Source organism: Phoenix dactylifera, chromosome 9, assembly GCF_009389715.1.
Source record: "Phoenix dactylifera cultivar Barhee BC4 chromosome 9, palm_55x_up_171113_PBpolish2nd_filt_p, whole genome shotgun sequence".
NCBI lineage: Eukaryota > Viridiplantae > Streptophyta > Magnoliopsida > Arecales > Arecaceae > Phoenix > Phoenix dactylifera.
The window spans coordinates 13,280,689-13,300,158 of record NC_052400.1 but is presented as its reverse complement, the minus strand read 5'-3'; the positions used below and the strand labels follow the sequence as shown (position 1 = coordinate 13,300,158).

At 48.1% G+C, this 19,470-nt stretch overlaps 1 protein-coding gene across 2 annotated transcripts; it reads right to left on the bottom strand.

The window, feature by feature from the left end:
- Positions 1 to 10,162: 10,162 nt before the first annotated feature.
- On the bottom strand, positions 10,163 to 18,164 carry LOC103701911 (serine/threonine-protein kinase MPS1-like). Of its 2 annotated transcripts, none has more exons than XM_039130107.1 (6): positions 17,710 to 18,164; positions 17,024 to 17,467; positions 16,021 to 16,880; positions 12,288 to 12,488; positions 10,989 to 11,150; positions 10,163 to 10,880 (listed from the first exon to the last, which is right to left on the bottom strand). In XM_039130107.1, exons 1-6 carry the CDS (start codon positions 17,873 to 17,875, stop codon positions 10,374 to 10,376), a joined length of 2,340 nt encoding a protein of 779 aa, XP_038986035.1. In that variant the 5' UTR covers positions 17,876 to 18,164; the 3' UTR covers positions 10,163 to 10,373. The 2 variants fall into 2 exon arrangements, with proteins under 2 accessions (XP_038986035.1, XP_017696995.2); XM_017841506.3 differs by having other exon boundaries at positions 16,021 to 16,805.
- Positions 18,165 to 19,470: the final 1,306 nt, after the last annotated feature.

Below are 19,470 nucleotides of genomic sequence, written 5' to 3'. Positions count from 1 at the left end.
TATATTTGGTTAATTATGAAAAATAGTAAAAAATATATATTTTCTGAGTGGCTATGTTTAATTGAGTTTTTTTTTTTTTTGGAAAAGTTATGTTGTAAAGTATTTTTTATATCTTTAATATGGGCCATAGAGGGGAAAGAATATCAGCCATTAGGATTAAAGATATTTTTCTAAAACAAATTAGCTTAATTCCTAGCCGACTAGAAAATAGGTTTTTTATATCTCATATGTATTTCTATTTTTTATGAAAGATGGAAAACTTGTTTCATAGAAAAGCTACTTTTCTATCTCTCTTATTTTAAACTTCCAACCAAATATAAACTATTTTTGTCATTTTTTAGTTGACTATACTTTCTTTTTTCTCTTTTGGCGACCTGCGCTTACATCTCAAAACCCCAATAACTTCTCTTCCTATTCCCCTTTCTCCTGGTTGGGTTTTGTTGGATGTGATTGAGTACAATGAAGATAAAAAGAGAAGAAGGCTAAGGAAGAATACAGAACATAATATTGATAGATCTCTAGCAGCATATAGTAATAAAGGTATGGAATAGTTAGCATAATTTTAAGAATCATATAACAATCTGCATCATTTATAATATATTTTTTATTGGCATGATTATGTATCAATATATATTATTTTTCTTTATTAACATCATCTTTTTAAAATAATTTTAGAAATCTCATAACAACTCGTATCAGTTGGTAATATTTTTTATCTAATATTTTAGTCTCAACATCCACGTGACATCGATGTGTAATGCTGAGCAAAAAGAAAAACAAAAATCGTAAAAGGTTAGAAACTAATTAGAAAGGCCATTTTTTAAGAAAAAAAACTACTCATCATCCACCCTTTTATTCTTCACTTTGCCCCTACTACAATCCAAGTTAGAGAAGAAAACAACAAGGACCTTTCCAGAAAGGAAAAGAAAACTTTCTGTTGCTGGTGGTCCAAACCGAGAACGATTGACACGACGGTGTGAACGGGGTTCCGCCTGAGTTGTCTTGGTTGGTGCTGGTTGCGCTCCACCTTCCGCCAAGGAACCTGCAAACAAGCCTTGCACCACCACCAGGGTGGTGATGGCCCTCCGACGGTCAAGTCAGAGGAGATTGGAGGAGGAGAGATGATAATCACAAGTGGGAGAGAGTGCTCTGGGAGGTATTGCTTACCCCCCCTTCTCCCCCCAGCCGCATATATACCTGGCTGGGAGGTCTCTCAGGGGGGTTTGTCGTCGTGGGGCACGATAGAATGGCCACCGACATGGCCGTTACGGGGCGTCGTGGAGCAGCGCTGGGTACGGTCATGGCAGGGCGTAGTGGAGCTCCGCTTTGTACGGTTGATACAGGAGATCGTGGGCAGCATCGGGTACAGCCGTTGCAGGGAGTAGTGGAGCAGGAGGCCGCGGCGTGCCTCTGGAGAATAGCCTGTCGTTATCAAAAGATCTCCGACTCGGGGTCGGAATGCTGGATCATAGGGCAGCCGACCCGGGGTCGGGCTGCGAAGCCGAGGAGGTCCGACTCGGGGTCGGAGTGCTGGATCATAGGGCAGCCGACCCGGGGTCGGGCTGCGGAGCCGAGGAGGTCCGACTCGGGGTCGGAGTGCTGGATCATAGGGCAGCCGACCCGGGGTCGGGCTGCGGAGCCGAGGAGGTCCGACTCGGGGTCGGAGTGCTGGATCATAGGGCAGCCGACCCGGGGTCGGGCTGCGGAGCCGAGAAGGTCCGACTCGGGGTCGGAGTGCTGGATCATAGGGCAGCCGACCCGGGGTCAGGCTGCGGAGCCGAGGAGGTCCGACTCGGGGTCGGAGTGCTGGATCATAGGGCAGCTGTAGCTTTCCTGGATACGCGTGCCGATCACGTGGGGCATGGCGGCTCAATTCCCCCATAACAGTAGCCCCCCACTTCCGAGCCTGGAACCAGAAGGGGAACAGGTGAAGGGAGTGATGTTTCGAGATTGCCGCCATCCTTCGGAGAGGCGCGCGCGCTTCAAGCTTCCCGCCTTCTTTATGGCGTATGGCGGTTGCTGCTGACCTGGCAACCTGAGGATTTCGGCGGACATCCTTCCTTAATGGTGTCGATTCGCCTTTGGGGTGCGAGCGACCCTTCGGCGGCCAGGCGTCTTCTGGCGTCATCGAGGTGTCACTTGCCCTTTCGCCTATTTAATCGGGGGCCCTCCCCCGTCCGTCTTCTTCTTTACGGACATTTTCGAGTTTCTCCTTTGCGCTACCATTGTTGCCGCCGAAACGTTCGCTTGCTTTTCCTTTGACGCTCTCGGAGCCGTTCTTCCTCCTCTTCAAGTGAGTTTCCCACTCTTCTACTTTGAGCTCTTCATACTTTTTCTTTTTGTACTAGTGCACCCCAGTCGTTCCGGCCTTTCCCTCCTTCTTGACCCCGTCCTGACCGTAGATTGGCCATTAGGGATGGGCGAAGTGGGAGCAGATAGCATCAAGTCAAAACTGGTCGCCGAGGACTTAGACGGATTTGTGGCTCGGTACCACCTTCCCGAGGTCTGCAATGTCACGCTCCCAGGGCCTGAGGAGAGGATGTCTCATCCTCCTCGAGGGAAGATCGCCATCAATGAGGGCATCCTCCAGGCCGGGTTCCGCTTTCCCCCTTCAGACCTAGTCTTACAGGTGCTCCGGGGTTTAGGAATGGCACCGACGCAACTGGTGCCGAACTCGTGGCGTGCTCTGACGGTCTTCCAGGTTCTCTGTCGCTTGCATGCGATTCCCGCCACCTTGAACGTTTTCTGGAAGCTCTACGGCCTGAGCGGCCACCCCCAGGACAAAGGGTGGTGGTGCTTCACAGCGCGGCGAGGGTGCGGCCTTGTCAAGGAGGGTCCTACCTCCATTCACCACTGGAAGGAGCGCTTCTTTTTCGTTGATGCAGACCCCTCCTGGGAAATCAGGGCAATCTGGGGGACGCCGGTGAAGTCCCCAATTGGCCTGTCGAAGTTGTCGAGGGAGGAATCCGAGGGCGTCGCCGCCTTGAAGGGGTTGGTCGCCGAGGGCCAGCTTCCCCCGGTGGGCCGCCTTATTTCTGAGGATACCTTGGTGAACGTCGGTTTGAGCTCGGTCCCCACCGACCGTGAGTCCGCCATCGTTTCTTTAGCTCTTTTCTTCTCTTTCGTTCCTTCTTCCTTTCGGTTTCTCAGTCCCTGACCATCCCGTCCTTCTTGCAGAGGTCGACGACGTCATGCGGTCGGTGAAGTCGAAGGCTGTTGGTAGGGCGTCCCTGCTGGAAGCAGTCCGGAGGAGGAAACGAGCTCTTCCGAGCGGGGCCCCACCGGCGAAGAAGTCCTGTAAGGAGATACCTCCGATGCCGACCGACGAGTCCGGGCCCACCGGTCAGGGAGATGTCGTGGGCACCGACCGGCAGCTGACGCTGTATCAGCCCTCCGGTGGTAAGGTTGCCGCTACTCCGGAGGTGCCACCTGAGCCTGCTCAAGACGGACGGGTCGGACGTGATCGGTCCCCGACCCGGCCTTCGACTCGGTCGGCTCCTGATGACTCGAGGAGGGACGCGCCGAGGCCCCGGCCGAGCGGGACCCTATCAATTCCTGGGGCGACCCCCGCCCCGAGCGCGATCAGCCGGACTCTTCCCCAGGCGATGGATAAGGGTAAGGCTGCAGAACCACCATCCGGCTCCGGGGAGAAATCGGGGTCTGCCTTCACTACCGATGGCGCCCGAAATCTCATCGAAACAGTGTTGCTGGAGAAGGACCGTCGGCGGGTCCGGGAGTTGGATGTCTCTGACGTTGGGGCCGCCAGCTGCGTCTGTCTCATGTCGGTGAGTGTTCTTCTGGCCGTCTTTCACCATTTATTGGCTCTGTTGTTCTCCGCCTGACTCCCTTATTTTTCCTATTTCTTAGCTCGCCCAGTACATGATCCGTCTGGAGGAGTGCTACAAGGAACAGGCGGGGCTTTTGGCGAAGGCCGAGGACCGGCTGAAAGCAATGGAAGAGGGAGGCCGGGCTGCGGCAGGCAGGACGACCGGGGACCTCGAGGCGAGGCTCCGGGAGGCCGAAGAGCGGGCACTCGGCTTCGCCGCCCTGGAGGAGCAACTGTCAGAGGCTCGGGAGCAACTCAAAGCCGCCTCGGGCCTCGAAAGCAGGGTCAAGAAGGCGGAGGAACGGGCTGAAAAGCAGTCCCGGAAGATCGCGGACTATCGAGAGCGGTGGGAGAAGGCCCAGCGGTCTGCCGACAACGCCTGCGACCGAATCCGCTCTTTTGAAGCCAAACTAGGCGAACTGGAGTCGGCCCTGGAGAAGTCATGCACGGACGTCCAAGAGCTCCGTTCGCGCCTGAAGGAAGCCGAGGCCGCTCGGGTTGCTACCGAGGCGAAGCATAAAGAGGCTCAGGCTGATCTGCTGAGGGTCTCCTCTGAGGCCGAAGGCCGGATTGTGGCGAAGGTCTTGGAGGCCAAGGCTCAGATTATGGAGCGAGCTGAGGCGGAGCTGGCCGAGAAGAGGGCGGAAATCGGGCGTCAGGCGGTAGAGGCTTATCGCCAGTCCGCCGAGTTCGCCCATGATATGTCGGAGGCAGTGCGGACCTATCGCCAGTCTGACGAGTTTGTCCATGACGCGTCGGACGCGGGGGCCGAAGCCTTCACCTTGGGCTTCGAGGAGGGCCTGGCAAGGGTGTCAGCTAAGTATCCCGAAGTTGACCTGAGCGAGATCTCCCTCCTGGACTCCTCTCCGGCGCCATCGCCTGCTGGTTCTCCTGCTGCTTCCCTACCTCCCGCGGACGAGCCCGGCGTTCCCGACCCGGGAGTTCCTCCAAGCTGACCTCTTGTACCTTTCATTGTCTTTTTTATTTTTGTATGTCGGCGTTTTGCCCAATTGTATGGGCCTCGGCCCTGAAAATTAATGCACGTTGAATATTTCTTCATCTCGCCCTCGTCCTCTTTTTTTTTTTTTTTTTTTAGCTCTTGGTTGCTTCTTGCTGACTTTTGATTCCCGAAGTTCTTCCGGCGCTAGGCCAGGCATCCGAGGGTTAAACCTCAGGAAACTCTTCCGGCGCTAAGCCAGGCATCCGAGGGTTAGGCCTCAGGAAATTCTTCCGGCGCTAAGCCAGGCATCCGAGGGTTAGGCCTCAGGAAATTCTTCCGGCGCTAAGCCAGGCATCCGAGGGTTAGGCCTCAGGAAACTCTTCCGGCGCTGAGCCAGGCATCCGAGGGTTAGGCCTCAGGAAACTCTTCCGGCGCTAGGCCAGGCATCCGAGGGTTAGGCCTCAGGAAACTCTTCCGGCGCTAAGCCAGGCATCCGAGGGTTAGGCCTCAGGAAATTCTTCCGGCGCTAAGCCAGGCATCCGAGGGTTAGGCCTCAGGAAACTCTTCCGGCGCTGAGCCAGGCATCCGAGGGTTAGGCCTCAGGAAATTCTTCCGGCGCTAAGCCAGGCATCCGAGGGTTAGGCCTCAGGAAATTCTTCCGGCGCTAAGCCAGGCATCCGAGGGTTAGGCCTCAGAAAACTCTTCCGGCGCTGAGCCAGGCATCCGAGGGTTAGGCCTCAGGAAACTCTTCCGGCGCTAGGCCAGGCATCCGAGGGTTAAACCTCAGGAAACTCTTCCGGCGCTAAGCCAGGCATCCGAGGGTTAGGCCTCAGGAAATTCTTCCGGCGCTAAGCCAGGCATCCGAGGGTTAGGCCTCAGGAAATTCTTCCGGCGCTAAGCCAGGCATCCGAGGGTTAGGCCTCAGGAAACTCTTCCGGCGCTGAGCCAGGCATCCGAGGGTTAGGCCTCAGGAAACTCTTCCGGCGCTAGGCCAGGCATCCGAGGGTTAGGCCTCAGGAAACTCTTCCGGCGCTAAGCCAGGCATCCGAGGGTTAGGCCTCAGGAAATTCTTCCGGCGCTAAGCCAGGCATCCGAGGGTTAGGCCTCAGGAAACTCTTCCGGCGCTGAGCCAGGCATCCGAGGGTTAGGCCTCAGGAAATTCTTCCGGCGCTAAGCCAGGCATCCGAGGGTTAGGCCTCAGGAAACTCTTCCGGCGCTGAGCCAGGCATCCGAGGGTTAGGCCTCAGGAAACTCTTCCGGCGCTAGGCCAGGCATCCGAGGGTTAGGCCTCAGGAAACTCTTCCGGCGCTAAGCCAGGCATCCGAGGGTTAGGCCTCAGGAAATTCTTCCGGCGCTAAGCCAGGCATCCGAGGGTTAGGCCTCAGGAAACTCTTCCGGCGCTGAGCCAGGCATCCGAGGGTTAGGCCTCAGGAAATTCTTCCGGCGCTAAGCCAGGCATCCGAGGGTTAGGCCTCAGGAAATTCTTCCGGCGCTAAGCCAGGCATCCGAGGGTTAGGCCTCAGGAAATTCTTCCGCTCGCTGGTCGGCCAAGGCTGGCGCAAGCCGAAGCGACCGGTCGGGGCTTCCGGCTAGTCTGCTCCCGAGATGATCATCGGGTTAGCCAGGCATCTGAGGGTTGTCAAGCCTCAGGGAAATTCCGCTCGTTGGTCGGCCAAGGCTGGCGCAAGCCGAGGCGACCGGTCGGGGCTTCCGGCTAGTCTGCTCCCGGGATGATCATCGGGTTAGCCAGGCATCCGAGGGCCGAGCCTCGGGAGATTCCACTCGTTGGTCGGCCTAGGCTGGCGCAAGCCGAGGCGACCGGTCGGGGCTTCCGGCTAGTCTGCTCCCGGGATGATCATCGGGTTAGCCAGGCATCTGAGGGTTGTCAAGCCTCAGGGAAATTCCGCTCGTTGGTCGGCCAAGGCTGGCGCAAGCCGAGGCGACCGGTCGGGGCTTCCGGCTAGTCTGCTCCCGGGATGATCATCGGGTTAGCCAGGCATCTGAGGGTTGTCAAGCCTCAGGGAAATTCCACTCGTTGGTCGGCCACTTGTCGCTCGCCGCCCATCGGGGTTTCTCCGTGCCCAGCCGCGACCGTGTTTCTCCTCTCCTCCAAGCGTTGCCTGGGGGGAACACGAGAAGGGTATTAAACGCTAATTAATGCGTTACCTGGGAAATCAGATCGCCAGTTGCTGCTGGTGAGGAGTGTTAGTTGAGCGGCCGCGATACGCGGGTTCTTCGAGGAGGATGCGGCCTGGGCGCGAGCGGAGACACGTGGACCTAGGGGTATACGTCACCCGGATCGTCCTTTTTAAATTGTCTTTCTGGCCTTGTTGAAGCGGGTGAGATAATCCCGCAGGCTCTCTCCCTCGTTCTGCCGGACATCGAAGAGGGAGTCGGAGACCAGTCTTCGCCGGCTACTGACGGCGAAATGGCTGATGAAGAGACGGGTGAACTGGTGGAAGGACTGGATGGAATTAGCCTCCAGGCCGGCGAACCACGCCCTTGCCGGGCCGCGGAGGGTCGCCGGGAAGGCCTTGCAGAGGAGAGGATCCGATGCTCCATGGAGGAGCATAAGAGTCCTGAAACTCTCCACGTGGTCCCGTGGGTCCGCCGCCCCGTCGTAGGGTTCGATCGCCGGCATTTTGAACCCCGGCGGGTTTAGGGTTCGCAGGATCCTTGAGGCAAGCGCCGGCTGGGAGGAGATTTCCAAGTCGGCGAAGGGATCTTTGGAGTGGCCCTTCAGGACCTGGAGCTGTCTGTGGAGATCGTCCACCCGCCGGTCCAGGGAGCGCGACCGGTGGGTGGGAGACAAGGAGCGGCGCGAGGGGGACCGACTGGAGTGCGGGCCCCTCGAGGACTGGGGTGTCTGAGAACGCGCCCGGGTCCGCCTCTCGTACCCCGCGCAGCTCCGATGAGAAGGTCCTGGCAGAATGGACCGCACTCGAGAATCCTCCCCGCGCCGGCGCTCCTCTCCATGGGAGAGGAAGGAGCGCGGGTTGTGAGGAAGAGGCGAGTGCTCGGGGAGCAGCGGCTCCTGAGCCCGCTGCGGCACCCGAGAGATCACACCCTGCAGATTCTGCACTGCGTCCGCGAGGGTGCGAACTTGCTGGGCTAGCTGGTCGAACTGAGCAGGTTCGACCGTCTGAATGGGAGGAGAAGCGGTGGAATGCTGCTGAGAGTGTGTTGGGGACGCAGCAGCCTCCCGGCCAGAGGCGCGAGAGGCTCCGCGACCGGAAGCATTGGAAGCTCCGCGACCACCTCGCCGTGCCATTATGATCGTTCTGAGATTCGGCCCTTCCTCTAGCGCCAACTGTTGCTGGTGGTCCAAACCGAGAACGATTGACACGACGGTGTGAACGGGGTTCCGCCTGAGTTGTCTTGGTTGGTGCTGGTTGCGCTCCACCTTCCGCCAAGGAACCTGCAAACAAGCCTTGCACCACCACCAGGGTGGTGATGGCCCTCCGACGGTCAAGTCAGAGGAGATTGGAGGAGGAGAGATGATAATCACAAGTGGGAGAGAGTGCTCTGGGAGGTATTGCTTACCCCCCCCTTCTCCCCCCAGCCGCATATATACCTGGCTGGGAGGTCTCTCAGGGGGGTTTGTCGTCGTGGGGCACGATAGAATGGCCACCGACATGGCCGTTACGGGGCGTCGTGGAGCAGCGCTGGGTACGGTCATGGCAGGGCGTAGTGGAGCTCCGCTTTGTACGGTTGATACAGGAGATCGTGGGCAGCATCGGGTACAGCCGTTGCAGGGAGTAGTGGAGCAGGAGGCCGCGGCGTGCCTCTGGAGAATAGCCTGTCGTTATCAAAAGATCTCCGACTCGGGGTCGGAGTGCTGGATCATAGGGCAGCCGACCCTTTCTTGGATACGCGTGCCGATCACGTGGGGCATGGCGGCTCAATTCCCCCATAACACTTTCCATTACCCCTTGATGGCAAATGAGGCTGGAACAAAATGAAGCTTTTCTTTATCTATAGGAATGAGAAAAGGCTGTGAGAAGAATCAAATTAGGGTAAAAAGAAACTAAAGAGAGCAAAAACTTGTTTGGTTCGCGGGAAGCATTTCTCCTTCCAGGAATATGATTTCTGGAAAGAAGATTTCTAAGAAGAGAATGTCTAGGAATGTACTTTTGGTATGTTTTGTTTAACATAGAAAAGTAACGGATTTTTAAAGTGCTTATGTTTGGTTGACCATCCACTTTTCTGAAAAAAGTTATATGTAATTCCTATTATACCCTTAATAAAAGTTAAGTCTTTAATATCTCTTTAATGTTGAAGGGCCTTTTTGGAAAAAATAAAAATGAAGTGATTTCTACCTAATGGTAAATAACTTTCTCATGTTTCTCATGGAAAAGACTTTCCTATGAAATGTGGAAATCATGTTTTCATGAAAATACAACTTTCCTATTCCTCTACTTTGAAAACTCCAACCAAACAAGAGTCATCTTATTACTTTTCCGTTGACCACACTTTTTTCTTTTTTTTTCCCGCGAACCAAACGAGCCCATAAAACAATAAAAGGACTCAAGTAAGGAACCATGATTAAGAACCCACGATTAAGGATTTTTAAAGTATGAGGCTTGGTTTCTCTGCAGAAAGACTCAAAAGTAAGCGGATCAGCTGAGGGAGATTCGGTCGGGGTCCTTTGATCCGGTTTGACTCGATCGGCCGGCCGTCCGTCCCGCAGCGAAGGTCCTGCCGAGCCGGGTCCCTGTCGCCCGGTACTTTGGACGGCGCGCACGCTGCGTCCGCACCTGGGACCGGAGCTCTTCGGGCTTACGCTACTGTCGGCGGTCTGGTCCACGCGCTGCGTCCCCACCCGGGACCGGAGCTCTTCGGCCTACGCTGCTGTCGGCTGTCTGGCCGTGGACCAGACCGGGCGGGGCCTACGGGACGGCCCGGTGCGGAGCGACTGCCACGTTTCGGACCCCCCCGGACCCAAGAGCACTCGCCGGCGTTGAGCAGTACGAGTCGGGTTGACCGATGCCGCGAGGAGTTCCGTCCGCGCGGGCCCATTTGCATTGCGGCCACGGGGGGAGGCCACGCGGTATAAGAGTGGATGGAGTCGGAGACTGGCTTGTGTTGTCCCAGTCGTAGAGAAAGGCATAGCTAAAAAGATAGGGAAAAAAAAAATGGAAAGCGAAAAAGAGGACGACGGCTATGAGCCCATGACAAAGGCTCGTCCACCCCATCAGTACCGTCAGGGTGAGCTCGAGGGTCGGGTGAGGATCGCTGTCGGCTGGCTAATCAACAACTTGCACACGTACTCCTTTGTCTACCCATGGGCCAATGTTCCCGTTGGGTCTCCAATTTAGCTGGCGTTAGTGATTGCCCGGTTTATAGCAACGGGTTTCCTTATAGAATCTCATCCACATTGGAAAAGTTTAGCAAGACACCTGTACCATCCTGTCTGTATTCATGCGGGGCCCGCGATGGCACTCCCACAGAAGCATTAGTATGATCTCTCATGATATGATCGATTCGTTTACAGCGCGAAATCTGGACCATTTTGTCTGCACGAAGGATTCATCTTTTTGCCCAGGACAATACAAGCAAGCAGGCTGTGGTACGAGATGACATTTTCTCATGCAGGTTTTGTACGCATCAAGAGACGTTTGTTTCTACATGCATGCTTCGATCCTGCCGTCTTTTCTCAATCTTGACAACAGCTTCATGCAGCTCAGAACGTAGCCTAGACACTTCGGGTTCATCCCAATAGGCTTCAAGCTGGTGCATAAGCAGTTTCGAAGGGTGATCATGGAGTGGAGGCGGGGCTCGTAGAATTGGAGGAACAAGAAATGGGTGTTGAAGAAGCTGCGGTATTCTCAACCTCTCGTTGCGATCCCAAGCAAGACATCTCCGCATGAGATCGATAAGCCATGGATTGGAGACTGGTGCATACGCGATCTCATGGTTTCGATCAGTTACGACTTTGAACTTGGCCCAAAAGGTCTTGTATTCTGCTAATGGTGTCTTACCATATACCATCTGGTAAAGAATGCAGCCAAGAGACCAGATGTCTGATGGGCGGCCACACTTAATAGTGTTCCCGTCAGCATCTTGCTCATTGCACATGAATGCTTCTGGAGACATGTAGTTTAGGGTTCCCACCTGAATTTGAGTAGCCAACAGAAAATATTCTTGATTTTTCCTCTATTTATTTAACTTAATAATGAAGTTCAAAGGGAAAAAAAAAATGGATGATAGAAATGTGGTAACCTGTGCATCACGCTGGATGTTCGTTGTGTCACTCAATATAGCTTTTGCAATGCCGAAGTCGATAAGCTTCAGCGAGCCTCTGACTAATAGAAAGTTGGCAGGCTTCAAATCAGAGTGCACGATGCGCTCCTCGTGTATCGTATTTACAGCTTCAAGCATTTGCTGCAGGGGCAAAAGGATTTACTTTCTGTAAGCAAGGTGAAAAGTAAAGAACTATAGAATGATCAAATTTGATGCATATGTAACTCATACTGAATGATGAACTGTCATGCACCAATCACTAATGTAACCAATGTAACCAATGTAGCTGACACAGACTGCAAATCAATGGACTCGATAATGACACAATGTTTTATTTGAAAACACTATAGAGATAAGTTAGTAGAGACTAAATATATGGAAATCACTCTTTGCGCACCAATGCTAATCGGATACTACTCGATTGGAGTTCAGCCTCAATTTTACATAAAAAAGAAATGGTTGCCATGTTGCTGGCTGTATTGCATTTATTCTTGCGTATACTTTGATTTTAGTGTCAGTGCACACTAAAGTCGGCGAATTTAAGATATGGTCTTAACAATTTCATGCATGATTTACATTAATATCTAAATAAAATTGGAAGGATTTGTCATAGAACACGGTGAACTGCATAATTTCTTGAGGTTGAATATTCCATTTATACATCTCACCTCCTTTCTCTTACACTCTGTTTTCATTCAAAACCTCCATAACCAAGCACTACACTATCTAATACCTTTATCAGAATTATAACATAATACTTAGATTTATGCGGATGATGATGAAATATTTGTTTCCTCCCTACTAGAACTGAACCAGATGATAAATGTGTGAACTCCAAAAAAAAAAAAAAATTCTAGCATGACTATTCCACATAAATTTTAAATAGTCAGATCTATCATGCAGTTGGAATAATGGTGAATCCAAATTTTTACCATCCACACTTCGTTTCCTTAAAAAGTGATAGAGATATCAGTTGAAAAGTGCATGATGCTGAAAAACGTGCCATTAGACTGTTGATATAGAGCGAACAAAGAACCAACATGGCTTTAAAATATTTGAAGAACACCTTCTACAAGTAAACGAGTTACAATTTATTTTCTAGAATTTGTATTTTATGAAAGGAGTTAGTTTAGCAATCTACTTCTACAACTTGACAAAAAATAGAACCCAAATGTCTTATTCCAACTTATAAGAGCAACAAGGTCATCTTTGTAATGCCTCAATTTACCTAAATGTCATAAAGATGTAAAACAACTAATTAAGCAAATTGATGAGTACCTGCCAATAAAACCGTAGCCAATTCTCATCCAGTTTCCAACCTGACTTATTCATCTCTTTCCACTTCTGTGCAAGCATGTGGGCCAAATCAATCTCTCCATACTCAAGCACCATGTATATATATTCATCATTTTTGATCCTTCCATCCTTTATGGTTGTGGAGCCATTCACGACTTCCTGAAGCAAAGTTTTATCTGTCACCTAGAAAATGAAGTCAGCAAGCATCAGTGCAAAGAAATGCTTGAAATTACATACTGTGAGTGCACATAGTCCAAAAAGAGTGTAAAGAATAGTGAAAAGGACTATGATTTTTTTTCTTCCTTCTGGAAATTATTTTTCCAGAAAGTCAGGATGGATTTGTAAAGACTAAGAAAATGATATTATATAACATAAAAATTACGCACGAGTTTGCTACCTCCTGCATTTTGGTAATACAGAAAGCCATAACTAGCTGGGAAAACATGTGCAAAAAGTATTAAACCACGTAGTTTTTCAATGAACGCAACAAGAAAGAATTGGCAACATATTCTTACCACTAAAACAAAATTTACTAGGGATTTGTGCTGATTGTATCTCGTATATCAAAGTGACACCAGTTTGCTACTAAGGTACATTTATAGATACTACCGTCCTGAAATGTGAAACACATGGATGGTAGAAGAGTTGGTCTTTTCAGCATTTTCACGCGAAAGTTTTCTTCAGACAACTTAACCAATAGGATCAAAACCTTACATATCTTGTTCAAGGTTTTGAAAAGTGGGTTACTGTATCCAACCAGCTGAGACATTGAAACAATGCCTATGCAAAACATGCATATGTATGTATATATATGGGCACATATGCAGTTGGAACTTTAGAATATCAAAAAATAAATGACCAAAAATAAAAATAAGCAGAAAATTAGAGTTAAAAATAAAAATTCAGAAAAAGAAGAAGAACTAAGTGTACAGTTTCACTCTAATTTAAGGTCCGTATTAGTATTTCAGGACATTCTAAGCAGAAAACGTATCGAAATCTTCCTATTTACTATTTATTATGCTAAAAGTACCAAAATGCAACAAATAAAGCTACAAATTATCAAATAGAGAGGAGATTTTTTTTTTTTTTTTTGGGGGGGGGGGGGGGGAGCCCACTTGGCCTAGTCATGTGCCTAACACTACACCATGCAGCCTGGGGGCATATGGAGACAGAATTGGACCAGTGTAGCGCACACATCTGCATATGCAGCTGAGAGGCTGCAGTTTTAAAAAAGTTATCCCATTAGGTCAAGGCAAAAATACTAACCAGTTAATTAATTTTACTGAATTCAAATAATCTAATATACCAACTTAGTATTGCAACTTACAAAACTGCTGACTGCTATCATGGCACAGACATTAGCCTTTCTCCAATGATAGATTGGCAGCCAAGTAAAAAAAATAGAAATAGCAACAATGCTTCAAAACAATCTGAGCATATGAAGAAACTAGAATTGGTATGACACCTCCTAAATTCAATAGGTGAAGGGCATATATAGTGCATAATACAACATACTATTTCAGGTACTCGTTTAGTGATGACAGCAGGTGTTGTCAGAGACACCTCAATAGATTGCCTACAGCACTTAAGCAAGTTCAGTCATAAAAGGTCATGCTGCTTTCTTAGTTTATCTATATCATCTATACCACTACATAGTAATTGAAAAAGAAGGCATGTATATCAGGGCGAAATATAACTAAAGCATACTTAAGAGTTGTCGGAAGTGGCTTCAACTCAAGTTTAGATGGAGAAACAATGGAAGGACAAAGTGGTGCAAATATATACCACATGCAAATATACACATAACCAGTATAATTTAATAACCGCAGGTGGATATTCCCTCCATTTCTCTTTAAAAACTGGAAAGAGACATGTAGATACACATAGAATCACTATAACTTAATTATATACGCAAGGAGAATGTAATATATTTACTTTCATAAGGTATTGAATACTGTTTATTTCCATTCACATTCCATCCAATGTAGAATAAACAATATGTTCTTCTCAATATTTTTCGAACACCAAACACAATCATTTTCAAGTTTTGCAGAAAACAAACCTAACATCTGACTAGGAATGTGATTTGAAGGAAGTGGGTTAGGTTCACCAGGACAACTCTTGACTTGATAACTACTCCACTTTCTACTCCCTAATTGTTCTTAATTCTCGGCACCTCATAAAGTCACTGCCATGTATTTCATGGTTCAGCAAAAGAAGAATAAAAAAAGAAAAATCATCTTATTACACGAGTTGTTTGCTTATCCTTCCACTTAGGAGATAGCATATTGGGATCCCCTGGTAAGAGCAAATTTCTCCCCATGCACATCACGTTTGAATGTTTTCAGATTTCTCGAATATTGAACGTCATTCTCTAAGCTGTAATTATATCGAGGACAACGTTCATATTGATCCTTATAAACAATGGAGGAAAGAAAATATCCTCAATCTACTCCTTACTTTATTTGTAACAAAGAATGTGCCTATGCACATTTTCCTTGTTCTTTCTAACATTAAGGAGACTAATGAGCCACAAGTCATAAGTCTAACTAGTTTTAAATAAATAGGATATAAAATTTTGGACTAAGAAGAGTGAATAGACAAAGTTCCAGGGATGGTTTCTACTGCCTCATCAACATACTTCTTTCTCTTGTCTTCTCAAACTACAATTAACCCAAACTTACCTATTGTTGTATATAAGAATAGAAGCAGATATATTTTCCACCTACCCACAGACTATTACTTTTTGGGTTATTGTAAGCTGTAACCATTAAACATGCTCTAGCTCTTCTTAGTCATCGATTTCCATTATGATACATTCATCAAGGATAAACTCTGTAAACTTAGGAAGGTCATTTGTGTCCTACATATAATAATTACAGCATGGTTTGGAAGATTTACTAGGGCTATTTGACAGGCTAAATGTAGGCAATACTGAGTCTATAAGCATGCTGAGCCGACAATGTCTTCCTAATACAAGTGACCCGAAATTGTGGCTACATAGAACAACTCCCAAAAAGTCAACACCAAGAAGTTCTCTTGCTCCGAAATGAAGAATCATGATCCTTGAGATACTACTTTTGTATAAATTATAAGATCAAGGATATTCAATTCCACATAAAAGTTTGTTTTAAACTTGCAATAAAAATTCATTAACAGAGGGTGTAATCAAGAGATAGAGCCTTTTATAATGTCAGCATTTTCAACATCCAATGGAGAAATTGATAAATTATCCTATTGTTGGTCTATGCACTTGAGAGGTACTATACAGCTTATGCTTGTAATCAGTTCAACACTTTTGGTAGCAGCTTTTACATACTGGGTTCCCTCAAGTTGTATCATTTCCATAGTCATCTGCTCCCAGGGTTTGCAAATAGAAAAGGAGCGGACAAGAGCTCAAGGAAAGAAACAGTTTGTAAACACACCAGCTCTAATTCAAGCATTTAACATTGAGAAAAGAATGTTTACATGTATGAGGTACTCGTGTAAAATTTAGAGGGGTATTGAGTAGGTTTGAACTAATTAGCACATTTAACACTAAATATCATATGATAATAAAAGTTTATATAATTAGGCTAGCTGAATTTGTTTCTATAAAGAAAATGTTTGATGCAATTTTTTGAAGTTCTAATGATACATGTAGCAAGAAATTCCTATTCAATAAAAAGGTATAAGAAAATCATACAGCAATATGATTGGCCACGCAAGCTAGTACCTCGTAATCAACAAGTTGAATAATATTGTTCTTCCCTTTCAGCCTGTTCAAATACACAATCTCTTGACAAAATCCACAAGCAGTAGGATAGTCACGGCCTTTGAGTTTGATCTTTTTCAGAGCATATATCGTGCAGTCTGATGATATGACTTTGTGAACTTCACTACTTCCTCCACTGCCTATCTTACCAAGCTTTTGATAGAGCTTTCCATTAACTTTGAAAAATACATCAGGGTCGTACTTCTTTTTACGAGGAGCCTTCTCTACTTTGTTAGATTGAGATGGCCCCAAATCCATATTCGATGATGGATTGTTTGCTGGCAGAGCCTGAGATTGCAAACGGTTGGCATCACCAGAAGGCCCTATCTCCTTTACACTTCCACCCAAATGAAGACCCTGTTGATGATTCTGAAGCCCATCAGCTTCCTTCAAGACACTCCCTCGCCCCTCAGCAAGGGCATTGTCCAGAACACATGATGAGTTCTCTGTAGTAGATGATGACATTTGTTGTGGAAAGGCAGTCTGCCCAGCCAGAGGAGCACGCGTGCACTGAAAAGTAGGGCCTGAATGGACTGACATTGTAGTGACACATGAAGAGCCCATAACTGAAGACCGAGTTGTTGGCTCTGCAAAATGCTGATTATGACTCTGTTCGATCCTCTTCTCCAACAATGTACTCCCACCAAACTTAGCAGTGCTCCCAGACACTTCCATATTCCCATGACCCTGCTGCATTGGATCCTGATCATTTGTGGCTGCCTGAGTGTTCAAATAGCTTTCCCCCTCTGTCAATGCAAGAGAACCCATATAAGATGAAATGTCGTCCATTGTACTATCAGTGGTCATTCTTGTATTAGCACCTGCATAAGAAGAACCTAAGAGAAGCAAAGAGACACAGAACTATGCATGGAACAAAACAATGCAGTTACAACAACAATAGCTCTTCAAAGACAGACTCTCAACTCATGATAGCAATCAGTAAGCAGTTCAAAATTTCTCTTACTCTGAAAAGTTATATGGGCATTGATAGCTGAAGCAAACTGATCCTTCTTCAAATGATCATCAGCCAAAGCATGTGGGGATGCCAAGTGAAAAGAAGAAACTGAGAAAGATGACTTTTTTTGATCAACCAGGAGTTCAGAATCGCCCTTTGGCAAGTCAAACGGGCTCATGTTCTCATCATGCACTGTAGTTATAGTTCCGATAATTGATGGGGGAGTAAGCGAGGAATCCCCTTGAGGAGTCGTCACCACTTCAGCCGCATTATCCTTCCTCTGATCAGATGCCACATTCGGTAACCTCGTACCTCCTACAACTGCTCCAATTTGTGACACTGTCTTACTGAAAGGATTTCCACTTACGGAAGGCGCAGAAGCAGTGCTCCTCGAAGGCTCTGTTTGTGAAACCAAGACACGGCTCGCACGGGTAACGTTAGAATGCATCATACCTGGAATCCTCTCAAGAAGAAACACAAATCGATTAACAAATCAGCCAGAGACTAATCATACCACTAGGGCTCTCTATTCAGTGTCAAGGACTCTAATTTTTTTAGCAATCCACGAATATAGATAAAAAGAATCAATTTTGGACGAACTGGAACCGAAAGCCCTAGATTCCGTCCCAAAGGAGAGGCATGGCAACTGAACATCGACCAAATCTTAGGAAAAAGAACAAGAATTGGGATCTTACCGAGAGGTCTGTGGCGCTTAAAGACCGCATGAACATGTCGGAGGAAATCCCGGGGTGAGAGGGAGGAGGAGGAGGAAGAAGAGGAGGTCAGATTGGCCTCTCCGGCGATCGGAGGGATCTGGCTGCTCGACCTCGGGGGAGGCGGAAGGTTAGCCTTCCTTTCCATCGGCGGCGGAACGAAACGGCATCTCGTCGGAGAGGAGGAGGCGGAGGGCGGCGGCGGAGGAGCGGATCACGGGAAGGTCCACAGCGGCGGAGGGGTCGGGGTGCCGTCCATCGGCGGAGCCCCGAACGGAACGCCGGTCTTCGCTTCTTATCGAGATTCTAAGAGCGGCGAAGGAGAAGGGAAAGGAGGAAGTGTTGTTTCGTCGTCCTCGTAGGAGGTAGAGGAAGGACCGAAGGAGGCAATTTGAAAAGGCTAATATTGCCGCTCTGCACATCCATCGGCCGTGTTGCGCTTTTGGAATAGTGCGCACGTTTGGACCGGCTCGGCCACGGTTTCTTCTAAGGGCTCGTTTGGTTCGCGGGAAGCATTTTCCTTCCTAGGAATATGATTTCTGGGAAACAAATTTCTAGAAAGAGGATGCCTAGGAAAGTACTTTTGGTTCGTTTGGTTGACCGTGGAAAAGTGACAAATTTCCAAGGTGCTTATGTTTGGTTGGCCATCCACTTTCCTAGAAAAGTTATATATTAGGTTTTTAATGCCTCTTTAATGCTTCTTTAATGCTGAAAGGACTTTTTGGGAAAAAGTAAAAATGGAGTGATTCCCGCCTCATGGGAAAGTAACTTTCCCATGTTTCTCATTGGAAAGACTTTCCCATGAAATGTGGGAATCACATTCCCATGGGAATATAACTTTCCCTTCTCTCTCCTTTGAAAACTCCAACCAAACAAGAGGCATCTCATTACTTTCCCGTTGACCACACTTTCCCCCCTTCTTTTCCCGCGAACCAAACGAGCCCTAAAGAGGATTCGAACTCTTATGGGTTTGGATTTTGGTGGAGCTAATTACTTTTGATGCTAATGGTAAACAGGTTAGATTCGGGTGTGTGAGCCAGAGCTCGATCAGACTCAGGTCGTTAGGATGGTGCTATTTGTGTCAGATCAAGTCAAGTTGGATCGGGTCAGGTCAAGTTATAAATAACGATGAGGTTATGGGAGATTGGATTGGTCTTTCTTTTCCTCCCCTCCTGTTACATGTTCTTGTTAGAGAGGGCAGTCGCGTTGGATTGAACTGACTCAATTTAGGTGTCAAAATGGATGACAGGAGTTGACCAATGGATGGATATGAATTGGAGTCCCGATCAATGCAAGTATCATGATTGCATATGCTGTGCCCCGATTTGGTTCGAACGCATCGACTTTTATAAAAAAGCTATTTAAAGCTGCACATATACACAGAGAAGCAAATAGTACAGCAGAGCAGATTAGGTATGGACCTTAGAACATCTTCTCATATATGGTTGCTAAGTTGCATGATTTCTTGTTCTGGGATGTCTATAATTGTATCCATACAAAATGCAGAATTGCTAGGGCTCGGACCAATTCATTCATAGCACTACAGGAAGCTTCGCAAAAGCAGAACATAGAGGTAAACATGCAACAACTTCAATTTGCAACCCACGAGTATTTTTTGATCCATGGTGAATGAATCATGACATTTGTGAATTACTTGTAAGAATGATTCAGGGACTCATCCAGCCAGTCGAAAAATCATGAGCAATTTGGTAACCTCTATCCAAAAGTTAGGAGAATATTGTC